Source organism: Schistocerca serialis, chromosome 5, assembly GCF_023864345.2.
Source record: "Schistocerca serialis cubense isolate TAMUIC-IGC-003099 chromosome 5, iqSchSeri2.2, whole genome shotgun sequence".
Classification (NCBI taxonomy): Eukaryota; Metazoa; Arthropoda; class Insecta; order Orthoptera; family Acrididae; genus Schistocerca; species Schistocerca serialis.
The window spans coordinates 27,686,458-27,704,279 of NC_064642.1; the positions used below are offsets into that span (position 1 = coordinate 27,686,458).

General features: G+C 44.4%; 1 protein-coding gene across 1 annotated transcript in view; it reads left to right on the forward strand.

Annotated features, from left to right (window-relative positions):
* The window catches only part of LOC126481721 (putative uncharacterized protein DDB_G0271606), a 77,295-nt gene extending 61,356 nt beyond the window's left edge, over positions 1-15,939 (forward strand). The window contains exon 3 of the mRNA XM_050105673.1: positions 14,308-15,939. Within this exon, the coding sequence (XP_049961630.1) occupies positions 14,308-15,939 (1,632 nt within the window). The remainder of the gene's footprint in view (positions 1-14,307) is intronic.
* The last annotated feature ends 1,883 nt before the right edge of the window (positions 15,940-17,822 follow it).

Consider the following 17,822-nt stretch of genomic DNA (forward strand, 5'->3'; position numbering starts at 1 on the left):
AAAGGGTGAATATTATAAGGTAAAGGAGATACTGGGCACAAAAGCCACAATGGTTAAGGAAATAAATGCATGCCTTGATACCCAAGGGACAGGCCAGAAACAGGGAGGAGAACTTAACAGTTCCTTCGTAACGTAAAAGAAAGAATCAGATTGTCGTACTGTCTTCCGTTCAAGGGAGCTGTACACTACCTGGCGGGGCATAGCCCACATCCCAGCTGCTTACTAAAAATGAGACAACACACCACAGACGTTTGTAATGTGGAGCAATCGGCACCTCGGACCACATCATCTGGGAGTGTTTCATTAGACAAGGTGTTACACACGAGGAAAGAAATGTCTTTCGTAGTAAAACAGTCTATAACATAATAACGTATTAGGAATTGTGGCATAGGCTGAAATCGCTGACAGCTGAAATACGAGGCGTGTTTTTTAAATAAGTACCGTTTTGAAATTAAAAAAGACGTGCTAAGGTATCTCACTAATTTTATTTTTACATGAAAGCCCGTACCTCAATCTACGCACTGACGTCATTACAGTCTGATTCTTCCTTGTTTACGTCGTGTACTGAGTGTTTAAGACGCTTCCGATAGTCGGGAGTCCCGCCGACTGTGAAGTACGGGCTGTTGAAGATTTCTTAGTGTTAAAGGCCTAAAAGCGATCGATATTCATCGTGAGATCTGTGCAGTTTACGGGGAAAACATTATGAGAGATGGAATGGTAAGAAAGTGGGTGAGAGCATTTAAAGATGGCCGCACAAATGTGCAAAGATGAACAACGGAGTGGGCGTCCTTCGGTCGTTAATGAAAGTTTGGTGCAGGAAGTGGACAATAAGGCGAGAGAAAACAGACGCTTTACGATTTCGTCCTTGCGGGATGACTTTCCTAATGTTTCTCGTATTGTTTTGTATGGCACTGTGACCGACCTCTTGAGTAACCGAAAATTGTGCGCACGTTGGGTACCGAAAATGTTGACGGATGTGCACAAAACCACACGCTTAGACAGTGCATTGACTTTCCGTGAGTGGTACCACAACGACGGTGATGGTTTCTTAAGCCAAATTGTTACGGGCGATGAAACATGGGTGGCCTACGTCACACCAGAATCAAAGCAACAGTCCACGGAAGTTGAGCAAGGGCATCGTTTTGCTGCAAGACAATGCCCGTCCGCATGTGGCGAATGAGACCAAAGATCTCATCACATCTTTTCGATGCGAAACTCTAGATTATCCTCCGTACAGGCCCGATGTTGCGCCCAGTGACTACCATCTGTTCCTGTTGAAGAAACACCTGGCCGGTCAGCGTCTTCAAGACAGTGGTGATGCAGTGGTTAACAAGTCAGGCGGCAGACTTCTATGAGGAGGAAATTCAGAAACTGGTACAACGTTATGACAAGTGCCTCAATATTGACGGAAATTATGTTGAAAAGTAGATTAAGATACAGGCTTTCATGTAAAAATAAAATTAGTGAGATATCTAAGCACGTCTTTTTTAATTTCAAAACGGTACTTACTTAAAAAAAAACACGCCTCCTATAAGCTTATTAACTGTAAGGCTACATGGCGGAAAGACAACCAAGAAGAGGCCGTAAACCATGACAGCGAGACTCCCATGGCAGGACATGCAGCTAACACAACAGACCGGAAGCAGACAGGGGATGAGCCTCGGGGCGGACCAGGAGGGGCTTCCCGAGACCCTGACAGCCATCTGCCGCGTCTGTACATCCTGCAGGGCACAGCGACACAGCCCCTGTGAATCCTGAGGAGTGCGTCGCTGTGCCGTGGGCTAACTATGCAGACAGACGAAGAACCTAGCCTGGTTCTGACACCGAGTACAGTAGGGCAATTAACTGTAGTGTAGTGCTGTGTAGCGCAGTGTTGTATAGTGTGTAGTCCAGAATTACAAAGTACAAAATTTGTAATGCAGAAACTGTAACACATAACAATAGACCAGTAGCCTACAGGATTCCAGATGAACATATGTGTATAGCCGGTTGGCCTAACTGTAGCCCATAAATTCTTTTTGTATTTTTGTTCCCCAAGGAAGTGTTATAGGCCCTCTATCGTTCCTGATCTATATTAACGACATAGGAGACAATCTCAGTAGCCGTCTTAGATTGTTTGCATATTATGCTGTCACTTATCGTCTTGTAAAGTCACCAGACGACCAAAACGACTTCCAAAATGATTTTGATAAGATATCTGTGTGGTGCGAAAAGTGGCAATTGACCCTGAATAAGGAAAAGTGTAAAGTTATTCACATGAGTACTAAAAGAAATCAGCTAAATTTCGATTGCGCGATAAGTCACACGAATCTGAAGGCTGTAAATTCAACTAAATACTTAGCGTTTACAATTCGAAATAACATAAATTGGAACGACCACATAGATAATATTGTGGTCAGAGCAAACCAAAGACTGCGGTTCATTGGCAGAACACTTAGAAGCTGCAACAGGTCTACTAAAGAGACTGCTTACACTACGCTTGTCCGCCCTATTCTGGAGTATTGCTGTGCGGTGTGGGATCCGCATCAGGTGGGACTGACGGATGACATCGAAAAAGTACAATGTATTATCGCGAAATAGGGGAGATAGTGTCACAGACATGATACGTGAATTGGAATGGCAATCATTAAAACAAAGGCGTTTTTCGTTGCGACGCGATCTTTTCATGAAATTTCAATCACCAGTTGTCTCCTCCGATTGCGAAAACATTCTGTTGGCACCCACCTATAGACGGAGAAAAGATCATCACGATAAAATAAGAGAAATCAGGGCTCGCACAGAAAAATTTTAAGTGCTCGTTTTTCCCGCGTGCCGTTCGAGAGTGGAACGGTAGAGAGACAGCTTGAAGGTGGTCATTTAACCCTCTGCCAGGCACCTGAATGTGAATAGCAGCGTAATCACGTACATGTAGATGCACATAGATGTAGATGTAGATATTTTATGTAGATTTTTCCCCTTAAACAACATAATGCTTAGTCATACTAACACACTTGAAATTATATTGAAATAAAGGATGCTACATTCATGCGAACTCAGTGCAAGATTTGGTCTGTTCTGGTATCTAGATAACAGATTAAAAGAAAATAGCAAATAAATAAATAACTAAATAAAATACATAAATAAACAAGGGCAATCAGCATATGGCATATAAAAGAGACGAATTCCTGTTGCTATGTCGCACAGTATTGTTACGTATCTAAGTTTGGCAACGAGAGTAAACATTTTGTAACGGCCCGAAGATAGCTGACTTTTAGCCATCAGGAAATATTTATGGTTAAAGTGTGTGATTAGCGGGCACCAGTTAACACACCAACCCTTTTAAGGACTCGAACTCTCATCTATAAAACAGCTTCACACGTTGATTACTTCACAAAAGAGTTAATTTGTTAAATATTTGCCGCTCGGCATGTAGACGATAAAAAGTTTATATAAGGTTTAAAATTATGTTTAAAGTTGTCGGGAGCCGCTAAATACCCTCATTATCAGCCATTTGATTAGCATTCACTGAGCTCAAAAAAAAAAAAAAAAAAAGGTTCAAATGGCTCTGAGCACTATGGGACTTAACATCTGAGGTCATCAGTCCCCGTAGAACTACTTAAACCTAACTAACCTAAGGACAACACACACATCCATGCCCGAGGCAGGATTCGAACCTGCGACCGTAGCGGTAGCGCTGTTACAGACTGAAGCGCCTAGAACCGCTCGGTCACATCGGCCGGCTTTCACAAAGGTCACAGGAAAGCGAGATGCACAATAGAGATGGCGGTAGTATCGCGTACACAAGGAATAAAAGGGCAGTGCATTGGCTGAGCTGTCGATTGTACGCAGGTGATCCATGTTGAATGGTTTCCGACGAGGTTATGCTCGCACGACGGTGATTGACAGACTTTGAACGCGAAATGGTGGTTGGAGCCAGACGCATGGGACATTTCATTCCGGAAATCGTTACGGAATTCGATATTCCGCGATCCACAGTGTCAACAGTGTGCGGAGAGTACCAGATTTCAGGCATTACCTCGCACCACGGACAACGCAATGGCCGACGGCCTTCACTTAACGACCGAGATCAGCGGCGTTTGCGTAGAGTTGTCAGTGCTAACAGACAAGCAACATTGCGTAAAATAACAACAGAAATCAGTGTGGGAGGTACGACGAACGTATCATATAGGACAGTGAGGGGAAATTTGGCGTTAACGGGCTACGGCAGCAGAAGACTGACACGAGTGACTTTGCTAACAGCACGACATAGCCGAAGACGACTGGGAAACCGTGGCCTGGTCAGATAAGTCCCGATTTCAGTTGGTAAGAGCTGATGGTACAGTTCGAGTGTGACGCCGACCCCACGAAGCCACGGACCCAATTTGTCAACAAGGAACTGTGCAAGCTGCTCGTGGTTCCATAGTGGTGTGGGCTGTGTTTACGTGCAATTGATTTGGTCCTGTGGTCCCACTGAACCGATCATTGACTGGCAGTTGTTATGTTCGGCTACTTGCAGACCATTCGCAGTCATTCATGGACTTCATCTTCCCAAACAACAATGGAATTTCTGTGGATGACAATGCGGCATGTCACCCGTGAACAATTGTTCGCAATAGTTTTGAAGAACACACTGGACAATTCGAGCCAATCACTTGACACCCACAGAATGATTCTCATTGAACATTTATGGGACACAATGGCAGGTCAGTTCGCGCTGAGAATCCTCCACCGGCAACACTTTCGTAACTATGAACGACTAGATAGCCAGCATGGCTCAGCGTTTTTGCAGGGGACTTCCAACGGCTTGTTGAGCCCATGTGAGGTAGAGTTGCTGCGCTGCGCTGGGCAAGAGGAGGTTCGACACGATATTAAGAGGTATCCCATGGCTTCTGTCATCTCAGTGTAAAAGAAACGAGTTCGCGTTGCTGTGGCGCACAGTATTGTTATGCAGCTAAGTTTAGCAACAAATGTAAACATTCCATATTGTCCGGCAGTCATTCGACTTTCATCAGTCAGCAAACTGTGTGATTACTAGGCACCAGTTAACACCACAACCCCAATTCCTTGAGGACTCAAACCGTTATCTATAAAACAGATTTTAATCATGTGATTTCTTTACAAATAAGTTAATGTGTTAAATATTTGTCGTTAAGCAAATAGATGTGAAAAAATGCACGTAAGATTTTATTGGGGTCGGTAAGTGCCCTCATTAGAAGACGTTTCGTTTTAACTGAGAGCTTGTTGTTCACGTATCTCAATGACTACATCATTTCTACTGAAATGTGTGTTATAAAACGACATAATTTTGCCGGTGTGTGTGGATACACTCTGCTCAATTTGTTTCGAATGGATTTAGTAGTAAAAAAGTAATAAGTTAGAACGTCATGGCTGCACGCACATTCATTAGTATATGTTCACATTCTCTGCAAAATGTGTTGTGAATAGAATTAATAGTAAAAAAGTTATAAATTAAAACGTCATGGCTGATACTGAAACTTTACTGGGTGATCGGAGAAGATGTGTGGCAGAATACCTGAAGGAAAATTTGGAAAATATTTCGAGTAGATTTCCCGAGCATGTCTTAGTTTTAGGTGGAGATTTTAATTTACCAGATATAGACTGGGAGACTCAAACGTTTATAACGGGTAGCAGGGACAAAGAATCCAATGAAATTTTTTTAAATGCAATATCTGAAAACTACCTTGAGCAGTTAAACAGAGAACCGACTTGTGGCGATAACATATTAGACCTTCTGGTGACAAACAGACCCGAACTATTTGAAACGGCTAACGCAGAACAGGGAATCAGCGATCATAAAGCGGTTACAGCATCGATGATTTCAGCCGTAAATAGAAATATTAAAAAAGGTAGGAAGATTTTTCTGTTTAGCAAAAGTGACAAAATGTAGATTTCATTGTACTTGACGGCTCAACACAAAAGTTTTGTGTCAAGTACAGATAGTGTTGAGAATCAGTGGACAAAGTTCAAAACCATCGTACAATATGCATTAGATGAGTATGTGCCAAGCAAGATCGTAAGAGATGGAAAAGAGCCACCGTGGTACAACAACCGACTTAGAAAACTGCTACGGAAGCAAACGGAACTTCACAGCAAACAAAAACATTGCCAAAGCCCTGCAGAAAAACAAAAATTACACGAAGCGAAATGTTGTGTGAGGAGGGCTATGCAAGAGGTGTTCAACGAATTCGAAAGTACAGTTCTATGTACTGACGTGGCAGAAAATCCAAAGAAATTTTGGTCTTATGTCAAAGCGGTAGGTGGATCAAAACAAAATGCCCAGACACTCTGTGACCAAAATAGTACTGAAACAGAGGATGACAGACTAAAGGCCGAAATACTAAATGTCTTTTTCCAAAGCTGTTCCACAGAGGAAGACTGCACTGTAGTTCCTTCTCTAGATTGTCGCACAGATGACAAAATGGTAGATATCGAAATAGACGACAGAGGGATAGAGAAATAATTAAAATCGCTAAAAAGAGGAAAGGCCTCTGGACCTGATGGGATACCAGTTCGATTTTACACAGAGTACGTGAAGGAACTTGCCCCCTTCTTGCAGCGGTGTAGCGTACGTAGGTCTCTAGAAGAGCGTAGTGATTCAAAAGATTGGAAAAGGGCAAAGGTCATCCCCGTTTTCAAGACGGAACGTCGAACAGATGTGCAGAACTATAGACCTATATCTCTAACGTCGATCAGTTTTAGAATTTTGGAACACGTATTATGTTCGAGTATAATGACTTTTCTGGAGACTAGAAATCTACTCTGTAGGAATAAGCATGGGTTTCGAAAAAGACGATCGTGTGAAACCCAGCTCGCGCTATTCGTCCACGAGACACAGAGGGCCATAGACACGGGGTTCCCAAGTAGATGCCGTGTTTCTTGACTTCCGCAAGGCGTTCGATACAGTTCCCCACAGTCGTTTAATGAACAAAGTAAGAGCATATGGACTATCAGACCAATTGTGTGATTGGATTGAAGAGTTCCAAGATAACAGAACGCAGCATGTCATTCTCAATGGAGAGAAGTCTTCCGAAGTAAGAGTGATTTCAGGTGTGCCGCAGGGGAGTGTTGTAGGACCGTTGCTATTCACAATATACACTCCTGGAAATGGAAAAAAGAACACATTGACACCGGTGTGTCAGACCCACCATACTTGCTCCGGACACTGCGAGAGGGCTGTACAAGCAATGATCACACGCACGGCACAGCGGACACACCAGGAACAGCGGTGTTGGCCGTCGAATGGCGCTAGCTGCGCAGCATTTGTGCACCGCCGCCGTCAGTGTCAGCCAGTTGGCCGTGGCATACGGAGCTCCATCGCAGTCTTTAACACTGGTAGCATGCCGCGACAGCGTGGACGTGAACCGTATGTGCAGTTGACGGACTTTGAGCGAGGGCGTATAGTGGGCATGCGGGAGGCCGGGTGGACGTACCGCCGAATTGCTCAACACGTGGGGCGTGAGGTCTCCACAGTACATCGATGTTGTCGCCAGTGGTCGGCGGAAGGTGCACGTGCCCGTCGACCTGGGACCGGACCGCAGCGACGCACGGATGCACGCCGAGACCGTAGGATCCTACGCAGTGCCGTGGGGGACCGCACCGCCACTTCCCAGCAAATTAGGGACACTGTTGCTCCTGGGGTATCGGCGAGGACCATTCGCAACCGTCTCCATGAAGCTGGGCTACGGTCCCGCACACCGTTAGGCCGTCTTCCGCTCACGCCCCAACATCGTGCAGCCTGCCTCCAGTGGTGTCGCGACAGGTGTGAATGGAGGGACGAATGGAGACGTGTCGTCTTCAGCGATGAGAGTCGCTTCTGCCTTGGTGCCAATGATGGTCGTATGCGTGTTTGGCGCCGTGCAGGTGAGCGCCACAATCAGGACTGCATACGACCGAGGCACACAGGGCCAACACCTGGCATCATGGTGCGGGGAGCGATCTCCTACACTGGCCGTACACCACTGGTGATCGTCGAGGGGACACTGAATAGTGCACGATACATCCAAACCGTCATCGAACCCATCGTTCTACCATTCCTAGACCGGCAAGGGAATTTGCTGTTCCAACAGGACAATGCACGTCCGCATGTATCCCGTGCCACCCAACGTGCTCTAGAAGGTGTAAGTCAACTACCCTGGCCAGCAAGATCTCCGGATCTGTCCCCCATTGAGCATGTTTGGGACTGGATGAAGCGTCGTCTCACGCGGTCTGCACGTCCAGCACGAACGCTGGTCCAACTGAGGCGCCAGGTGGAAATGGCATGGCAAGCCGTTCCACAGGACTACATCCAGCATCTCTACGATCGTCTCCCTGGGAGAATAGCAGCCTGCATTGCTGCGAAAGGTGGATATACACTGTACTAGTGCCGACATTGTGCATGCTCTGTTGCCTATGTCTATGTGCCTGTGATTCTGTCAGTGTGATCATGTGATGTATCTGACCCCAGGAATGTGTCAATAAAGTTTCCCCTTCCTGGGACAATGAATTAACGGTGTTCTTATTTCAATTTCCAGGAGTGTATATAAATGACCTTCTGGATGACATCGGAAGTTCACTGAGGCTTTTTGCGGATGATACTGTAGTATATCGAGAGGTTGTAACAATGGAAAAATTGTACTGAAATGCAGGAGGATCTGCAACGAATTGACGCATGGTGCAGGGAATGGCAATTGAATCTCAATGTAGACAAGTGTAATGTGCTGCGAATGAATAGAAATAAAGATCCTTTATCATTTAGCTGCAATATAACAGGTCAGAAACTGGAAACAGTTAATTCCATGAATTATCTCGGAGTAGGCATTAGGAGTGATTTAATGTGAAATGACTATATAAAATTAATCGTCGGTAACGCAGATGCCAGACTGAGATTCATTGGAAGAATCCTAAGGAAATGCAGTCCGAAAACAAAGGAAGTAGGTTACAGTACACTTGTTCGCCCACTGCTTGAATACTGCTCACCGGAGTGGGATCCGTACCAGATAGGGTTGATAGACGAGATAGAGAAGATCCAACGGAGAGCAGCGCTCTTCGTTACAGGATCATTTAGTAAACGCAAAAGCGTTACGGAGATGACAGATGAACTCCAGTGGAAGACTCTGCAGGAGAGAAGCTTAGTAGCTCGGTACGTGCTTTTGTTGAAGCTTCGAGAACATACCTTCACCGAGGAGTCAAGCAGTATATTCCTCCCTCCTACGTATATCTCGCGAAGAGACCATGAGGATAAAATCAGAGAGATTAGAGCCCACACAGAAGCACACCGACAATCCTTCTTTACACAGAAGCATACCGACAATCCTTCTTTCCACGAACAATAAGAGACTGGAATAAAAGGGAGAAGCGATAGAGGTACTCAAGGTACCCTCCGCCACACACCGTCAGGTGGCTTGCGGACTATGGATGTAGATGTAGTAAGCGATAAACTATCTTTCCTTTCATCATTTTGTGGGTGTGTCAGCGAGCGAAAGTGTAAAATATGTGTGTAAAGTTTGTTGCAAGTCTCGAGGTGTTCTCCTTCGGAAATACTCGATGAATGTTGTCTGTGCAATTTGTGTGTCTTGAAATACATGCCTCATGACATACACACAGTTGCTAACGGTAATACTTGACGTATCGTGTTAAACCTTTATCACAGGATTATAGCTCTTAACATGTAGTATATGACAACATTAAAAGTTTTGAATTGCGTCAATAACAATATGAATTACTGTAAGTCAAACTTTTCTTGGCCCTGGAAACTCCTAGATGGGCAACCCACTAGTGCGGAGCGTCCATTCTCTTCCGTGATCACGTGCTTGGAACATTCAATTCGCAGGCCGCTATCCGTGGATAACTTTGGCTTCGACTCTGTGGACTTTTTACGGACTCCGTTTCCGGCCGGCTGCACACTGTTTGTCTTGCGCCGAATGCACATCTGCATCCACGTCTATATCTACGTCGCACTCCGCAAGCCACCCACGGCGTGTGGAGAAGGGTTCTCCAAAAACGTCAAAACATGTTCCATTGGCGTCAACGATGTAGGCCTGTATTTATGTGTATTTGTCCTGCGGCCCTTCTTGAAAACGGGAATGACCTGCGCTTTTTTCCAGTAGCTAGATACCCTTCCTTGCTTCTGCGATCCACGATAAACTTCTGACAGCGAGCACGTTCTTTCAAATAATCTTTGTAGAACCTTATAGATATCTCATATGATTCGGATGCCTTTCCCTTACCAAGCGATTATAGTTGCTTTTCTATTCTGCCATCGGTTATCTCTACATCTGCCATGCGACGTTCATTCGATGATTGAAACGATCTTTCGAAAGACTGAATTCAGTATTTCGACCTTCCGTCTGTTATCTTCCGTTTCGCTGCCAGTATGGTCACTAAGTGAATGAACAGAGGATTTCGAACTGCTTACTGATTTTTTATTAGACCAAAACTTCTTAGGGTTTTTACTCAGATCGGTTGACAAAATTTTACTTTCAAAGTCACTGAATGCTTCTTTCATTGCTCTCCTTATGCTCATTTTCGCTTCGTTCACTTTCAGTTGTCAGCTAGGATTTGAGTTGTCTTGAATCTGTGATGCTCTATTTGTTTACGTAGCAGTTTTCTGACATGGCTACTAAACCACTGTGGGTCTTCCCCATCCCTTAACTATGTGCCCATTTTCGCTCGATAAATTGTGGGATAATTGTAGACTTCAACAATAGCGACGAGAAATTCGAAACTTGGAGTGCATCGGTAAATCAGGCAACATGGGCCCGGAATTTATGAAGCAGTTGAGAGATAGCTAGTTGGAATTATTCCATCTGTTATGACTTCAACTCATCATAATAACTATTTTTTTCTTGCTGATCTTTATCCTGTCTGTATACACTTTCTTACGTAATTTACGTGTAGTACGTACATAAATATTTAAAAATGTCATTTAGGCTGAATTTCACTTACAAGGAGTGGTCTCCAGTGGAAGGACCGAGTTTTTGAAACCATCTATACAGTTATACAGGTTAAGGTCCCAGGTATAACACCCTGCAGTCATTCTATTTTGTGCGCCCTCATTTACGAGTAATGACGAAAAAAATTTCCGGAATTTTGGGTGAGACTCAATAGCATTAAAAAAGTCGAAAAACGTCATCTGTTTGGGTGGAGTAACGACTAGATTAATAGCTTCATATTCAAGAGGTAGTGGGTACGAAATTTGTCAGGTATAATAGATTTTTTTATTTTTAAATCTTTATCGAGATGACTTTGATCATTTTATTCAGTTAGTTGATTTAAATGTAATTTTCTATTTCCATTCTTTTGTCACATCATTTTCATCGTAATATCAACTTCTTCATTTACTCAAATTTCTGTTCCTAGCATTCTTTTTCCACCTGAAATCTTTGTTAATATGTTTTTAATTAACTTTACGTTTAATCTCGATTTGATTTCTTTTGTTTTATGACCGTGTTTTTTTCGACCACATTATTGCGTTCATTATATCCATTTCTCATTTTATATGAATTTCGTTATACTTATAAACCCTTCTTTCATTTAAATCTTCATCTGCGTTATTTTGTCAATAGTGTAATGGGTATTTAGGTTATGTTTTAATTGTTTTTATCACGATTACCAAGCACAGAAATTGCACATATGGTAACGAAAAATACATTTTTCACTCCACTGCACAGTCAATATGAATAGATTAGCTGGTCTTTTGTTTTTTAACTGATAGCTCGGGATTTTCAAATAATTGAATATTACAATAGATAAATATAACTAAATACATGAAAATTCTGATTGGAAAGAGAATGGTATAAAGAAAAAATGAAACAAATGATAAAAGGTCATGTGGTGATCAAAATAATGTGACAGAATAATAGAAATGAAAAATTGCATTTAAACCAATTAACTGAACAAAAATAACGATCAAAGTCATTTCGATAAAGATTTAAAAGCAAAAAATTTACTGCACCTGACGAGATTCAAACCCATAGCTGCATGCAGGTGTAGCTACAGCCCCATCCGTTATTCCACGCAAACAGACTACGCAACACGCCTTTTTTTAAGGTTATCGAGAGTTACGCAAAATTCCGAATTTTTTTTGGTCAGTTACTAGCAAACGAGGGCCCACCAGGTTCAGTGGCTGCGAGGTGTGATGCCTTGGATCACCTTTATTTGGTTTCAAAAAGTCCATCCACCGCTGGGGACTTCTCCTAGTTAGTTCTATCGTTCCGGGTGTTATCTTTACTGTAATGATTCTTCTAACGTATGTAGTTCGCATGAAAGTGTTGCTAATGAAAAGATATGAATAATTTAATATTTTACGGCAGTAAGACTTAGAAGGTATCGTCCGAGGTAACAGGAATTTATGAGCTTTGCGACACTACTCATTATAAAGGCTGGAATTCCGACTTTTCAGTCACGTAGTTGACATTTTGGAAAACTAATTAACTTGCAAGATAATTACCGGTAAAGAAGAAGCGGTTACATTTCCCATTGCAGGTTTGCGTCTATGCTAACTGAATCACGACCTTTTCCGTTATACTTTTGTTGACCTAATTTTGATGCTCACGGTGACGTTCTTCATTAATTAAGTTATTAAATAAGATTTTTGCATAGTTTACCATAATTTTCTATGCGACACTTCTACTCCTAAACAGGGTATTCTCAATGCCGGTGCATAAAACTGTTTGATAAACTTTTCTAGATTTCTAGAGCACTACATATTTCACTAACCAAACTTTTATCAATACTTATAGTCCATCCTGAGTAGTAAAGTGCAGCCTAGAAGTTTTTCAAATGATTAGTTCCTGAAATAGAAGTTTGTTCATACGCCAGTCTTTAAATATTTGGACATCATCCAAAACAGTCAGTCCCGGTCGAGCGAGCAAACGATCAACACCTGTGCCCAGTATGCTCCCGCTAATCATCCACGCAACTGCCATGTGCTGCCCGTCCGCGAAAACAGTCGTACCGGTACCCTCAAAAACTCACTAATGTTAGTACTTAAGAATTTACAAGTGATTTCTTTGACTTAAGTTTGTGAATAGTTTGGCTGAATTGTGTTGAGATTGGTAGGAGATTGTGACCATCATTGTCACTGGGACGAGCGATTGTTGTACGTGGTCACTTTCTTTAAGGACTGAACTGAGTGTATAACTTTCTTTGGGGGCTTACTGTAAGACAGTAGGTTTTCTGTGAACAATGACGCAAATATGAACAGTGCTCTGTGCCACACTTAACATTTTGATTTGGGAACTATTTAGGGCTACTATTGGTTTTTATAAACTGTGTATAAGAAAATGTGCTTCAGTAATGCTGTAATTTATCTGAAGGATTCCACCGCAGGATTTTTGGTTATGAGTGAGATTCAACCTGGTTTGTGCGGTATTTATCTGACGAAGTTAAGAAACTAATCATCGTCTGGACAATAGGACATCACGGATAACAATTGTGTGAAAAAACTGAAATCGAAATTGCAGTGTTGTGTGCATTGTTACGCAAACACCATCTAGTATTCAAAAAATTGTCCAAATGGCTCTGAGCACTATGGGACTTAACATCGGAGGTCATCAGTCCCCTAGAATTTAGAACTACTTAAACCTAACTAACCTAAGGACATCACACATATCCATGCCCGAGGCAGGATTCGAACCTGCGACCGTAGTAGTCGCGCAGTTCCCGATTGAAGCGCCTAGAACCGCTCGGTCAACACGGCCGGCTCTAGTATTCACAAAGATTTTCAGTTTACAACCACGGATGGAATGCCACCGAGAAGACAGACGATGAACAGACTACGTAAATCAGGTCGGTAACGTTGCATTGTAACTTCTACAACACCAGGCACAACGACAGTTAGATTGGCAGTTATCTGACCTACAGAAAAAGCGCTTGTGGCTTCTACAACAGCAGGAACAACGACAGTTTGATTGGCAGCTATCTGACCTACAGCAAAAGCGCTTGTGGCTTCTACAACAGCAGGAACAACGACATTTTGATTGGCAACTATCTGGCCTACAGCAACAGCGCTTGTGGCTTCTAAAACAGCAGGAACAACGACATTTTGATTGGCAACTATCTGGCCCACAGCAACAGCGCTTGTGGCTTCTAAAACAGCAGGAACAACGACAGTTTGATTGGCAGCTATAACTGCAGGAACAACGACAGTTTGATTGGCAGCGATCTGACCAACAGCAACAGCGCTTGTGGCTTCTACAACAGCAGGAACAACGACAGTTTGATTGGCAGCTATCTGACCAACAGCAACAGCGCTTGTGGCTTCTACAACAGCAGGAACAACGACAGTTTGATTGGCAGCTATCTGACCAACAGCAACAGCGCTTGTAGCTTCTACAACAGCAGGAACAACGACAGTTTGATTGGCAGCTATCTGACCAACAGCAACAGCGATTGTGGCTTCTACAACTGCAGGAACAACGACAGTTTGATTGGCAGCTATCTGACCAACAGCAACAGCGCTTGTGGCTTCTACAACAGCAGGAACAACGACAGTTTGATTGGCAGCTATCTGACCAACAGCAACAGCGCTTGTGGCTTCTACAACAGCAGGAACAACGACAGTTTGATTGGCAGCTATCTGACCAACAGCAACAGCGCTTGTGGCTTCTACAACAGCAGGAACAACGACAGTTGATTGGCAGCTATCAGACCAACAGCAACAGCGCTTGTGGCTTCTACAACAGCACGAACAACGACAGTTTGATTGGCAGCTATCTGACCAACAGCAACAGCGCTTGTGGCTTCTACAACAGCAGGAACAAGGACAGTTTGATTGGCAGCTATCTGACCAACAGCAACAGCGCTTGTGGCTTCTACAAAAGCAGGAACAACGACAGTTTGATTGGCAGCTATCTGACCAACAGCAACAGCGCTTGTGGCTTCTACAACAGCAGGAACAACGACAGTTTGATTGGCAGCTATCTGAACAACAGCAACAGCGCTTGTGGCTTCTACAACAGCAGGAACAACGACAGTTTCATTGGCAGCTACCTGACCAACAGCAACAGCGCTTGTGGCTTCTACAACTGCAGGAACAACGACAGTTTCATTGGCAGCTATCCGACCAACAGCAACAGCGCTTGTGGCTTCTACAACAGCAGGAACAACGACAGTTTGATTGGCAGCTATCTGACCAACAGCAACAGCGCTTTTGGCTTCTACAACTGCGGGAACAACGACAGTTTGATTGGCAGCTATCTGACCAACAGCAACAGCGCTTGTGGCTTCTACAACAGCAGGAACAACGACAGTTTGATTGGCAGCTATCTGACCAACAGCAACAGCGCTTGTGGCTTCTACAACAGCAGGAACAACGACAGTTTGATTGGCAGCTATCCGACCAACAGCAACAGCGCTTGTGGCTTCTACAACAGCAGGAACAGTGACAGTTTGATTGGCAGCTATCTGACCAACAGCAACAGCGCTTGTGGCTTCTACAACAGCAGGAACAACGACAGTTTGATTGGCAGCTATCTGACCAACAGCAACAGCGCTTGTGGCTTCTACAACAGCAGGAACAACGACAGTTTGATTGGCAGCTATCTGACCAACAGCAACAGCGCTTGTGGGCAGCCATCTGACCAACAGCAACAGGGCTTGTGGCTCCTACAACAGCAGGAACAACGACAGTTTGATTGGCAGCTATCTGACCAACAGCAACAGCGCTTGTGGCTTCTACAACAGGAGGAACAACGACAGTTTGATGGGCAGCTATCTGACCAACAGCAACAGCGCTTGTGGCTTCTACAACAGCAGGAACAACGACAGTTTGATTGGCAGCTATCTGACCAACAGCAACAGCGCTTGTGGCTTCTACAACAGCAGGAACAACGACAGTTTGATTGGCAGCTATCTGACCAACAGCAACAGCGCTTGTGGCTTCTACAACAGCAGAAACAACGACAGTTTGATTGGCAGCTTTCTGACCAACAGCAACAGCGCTTGTGGGCAGCTATCTGACCAACAGCAACAGCGCTTGTGGCTTCTACAACAGCAGGAACAACGACAGTTTGATTGGCAGCCAGCTGACCAACAGCAACAGCGCTTGTGGGCAGCTATGTGACAAACAGCAACAGCGCTTGTGGCTTCTACAACAGCAGGAACAACGACAGTTTGATTGGCAGCTATCTGACCAAAAGCAACAGCGCTTGTGGCTTCTACAACAGCAGGAACAACGACAGTTTGATTGGCAGCTATCTGACCAACAGCAACACCGCTTGTGGCTTCTACGACAGCAGGAACAACGACAGTTTGATTGGCAGCTATCTGACCAACAGCAACAGCGCTTGTGGGCAACTATCTGACCAACAGCAACAGCGCTTGTGGCTTCTACAACAGCAGGAACAACGACAGTTTGATTGGCAGCTATCTGACCAACAGCAACAGCGCTTGTGGCCTCTACAACAGCAGGAACAACGACAGTTTGATTGGCAGCTATCTGACCAACAGCAACAGCGCTTGTGGCTTCTACAACAGCAGGAACAACGACAGTTTGATTGGCAGCTATCTGACCAACAGCAACAGCGCTTGTGGCTTCTACAACAGCAGGAACAACGACAGTTTGATTGGCAGCTATCTGACCAACAGCAACAGCGCTTGTGGGCAGCTATCTGACCAACAGTTACAGCGCTTGTGGCTTCTACAAAAGCAGGAACAACGACAGTTTGATTGACAGCTATCTGACCAACAGCAACAGCGCTTGTGGCTTCTACAACAGCAGGAAGAACGACAGTTTGATTGGCAGCTATCTGACCAACAGCAACTGCGCTTGTGGCTTCTACAACAGCAGGAACAACGACAGTTTGATTATCAGCTATCTGACCAACAGCAACAGCGCTTGTGGCTTCTACAACAGCACGAACAATGACAGTTTGATTGGCAGCTATCTGACCAACAGCAACAGCGCTTGTGGCTTCTACAACAGCAGGAGCAACGACAGTTTGATTGGCAGCTATCCGACCAACAGCAACAGTGCTTGTGGCTTCTACAACAGCAGGAACAATGACAGTTTGATTGGCAGCTATCTGACCAACAGCAACAGCGCTTGTGGCTTCTACAACAGCAGGAACAATGACAGTTTGATTGGCAGCTATCTGACCAACAGCAACAGCGCTTGTGGCTTCTACAACAGCAGGAACAACGACAGTTTGATTGGCAGCTATCTGACAACAGCAACAGCGCCTGTGGCTTCTACAACAGCAGGAACAACGACAGTTTGATTGGCAGCTATCTGACCAACAGCAACAGCGCTTGTGGCTTCTACAACAGCAGGAACATCGACAGTTTGATTGGCAGCTATCTGACCAACAGCAACAGCGCTTGTGGCTTCTACAACAGGAGGAACAAGGACAGTTTGATTGGCAGCTATCTGACCAACAGCAACAGCGCTTGTGGCTTCTACAACAGCAGGAACAACGACAGTTTGATTGGCAGCTACCTGACCAACAGCAACAGCGCTTGTGGCTTCTACAACTGCAGGAACAACGACAGTTTGATTGGCAGCTATCCGACCAACAGCAACAGTGCTTGTGGCTTCTACAACAGCAGGAACAACGACAGTTTGATTGGCAGCTATCCGACCAACAGCAACAGCGCTTGTGGCTTCTACAACAGCAGGAACAATGACAGTTTGATTGGCAGCTATCTGACCAACAGCAACAGCGCTTGTGGCTTCTACAACAGCAGGAACAACGACAGTTTGATTGGCAGCTATCTGACCAACAGCAACAGCGCTTGTGGCTTCTACAACAGCAGGAACAACGACAGTTTGATTGGCAGCTATCTGACCAACAGCAACAGCGCTTGTGGGCAGCTATCTGACCAACAGCAACAGGGCTTGTGGC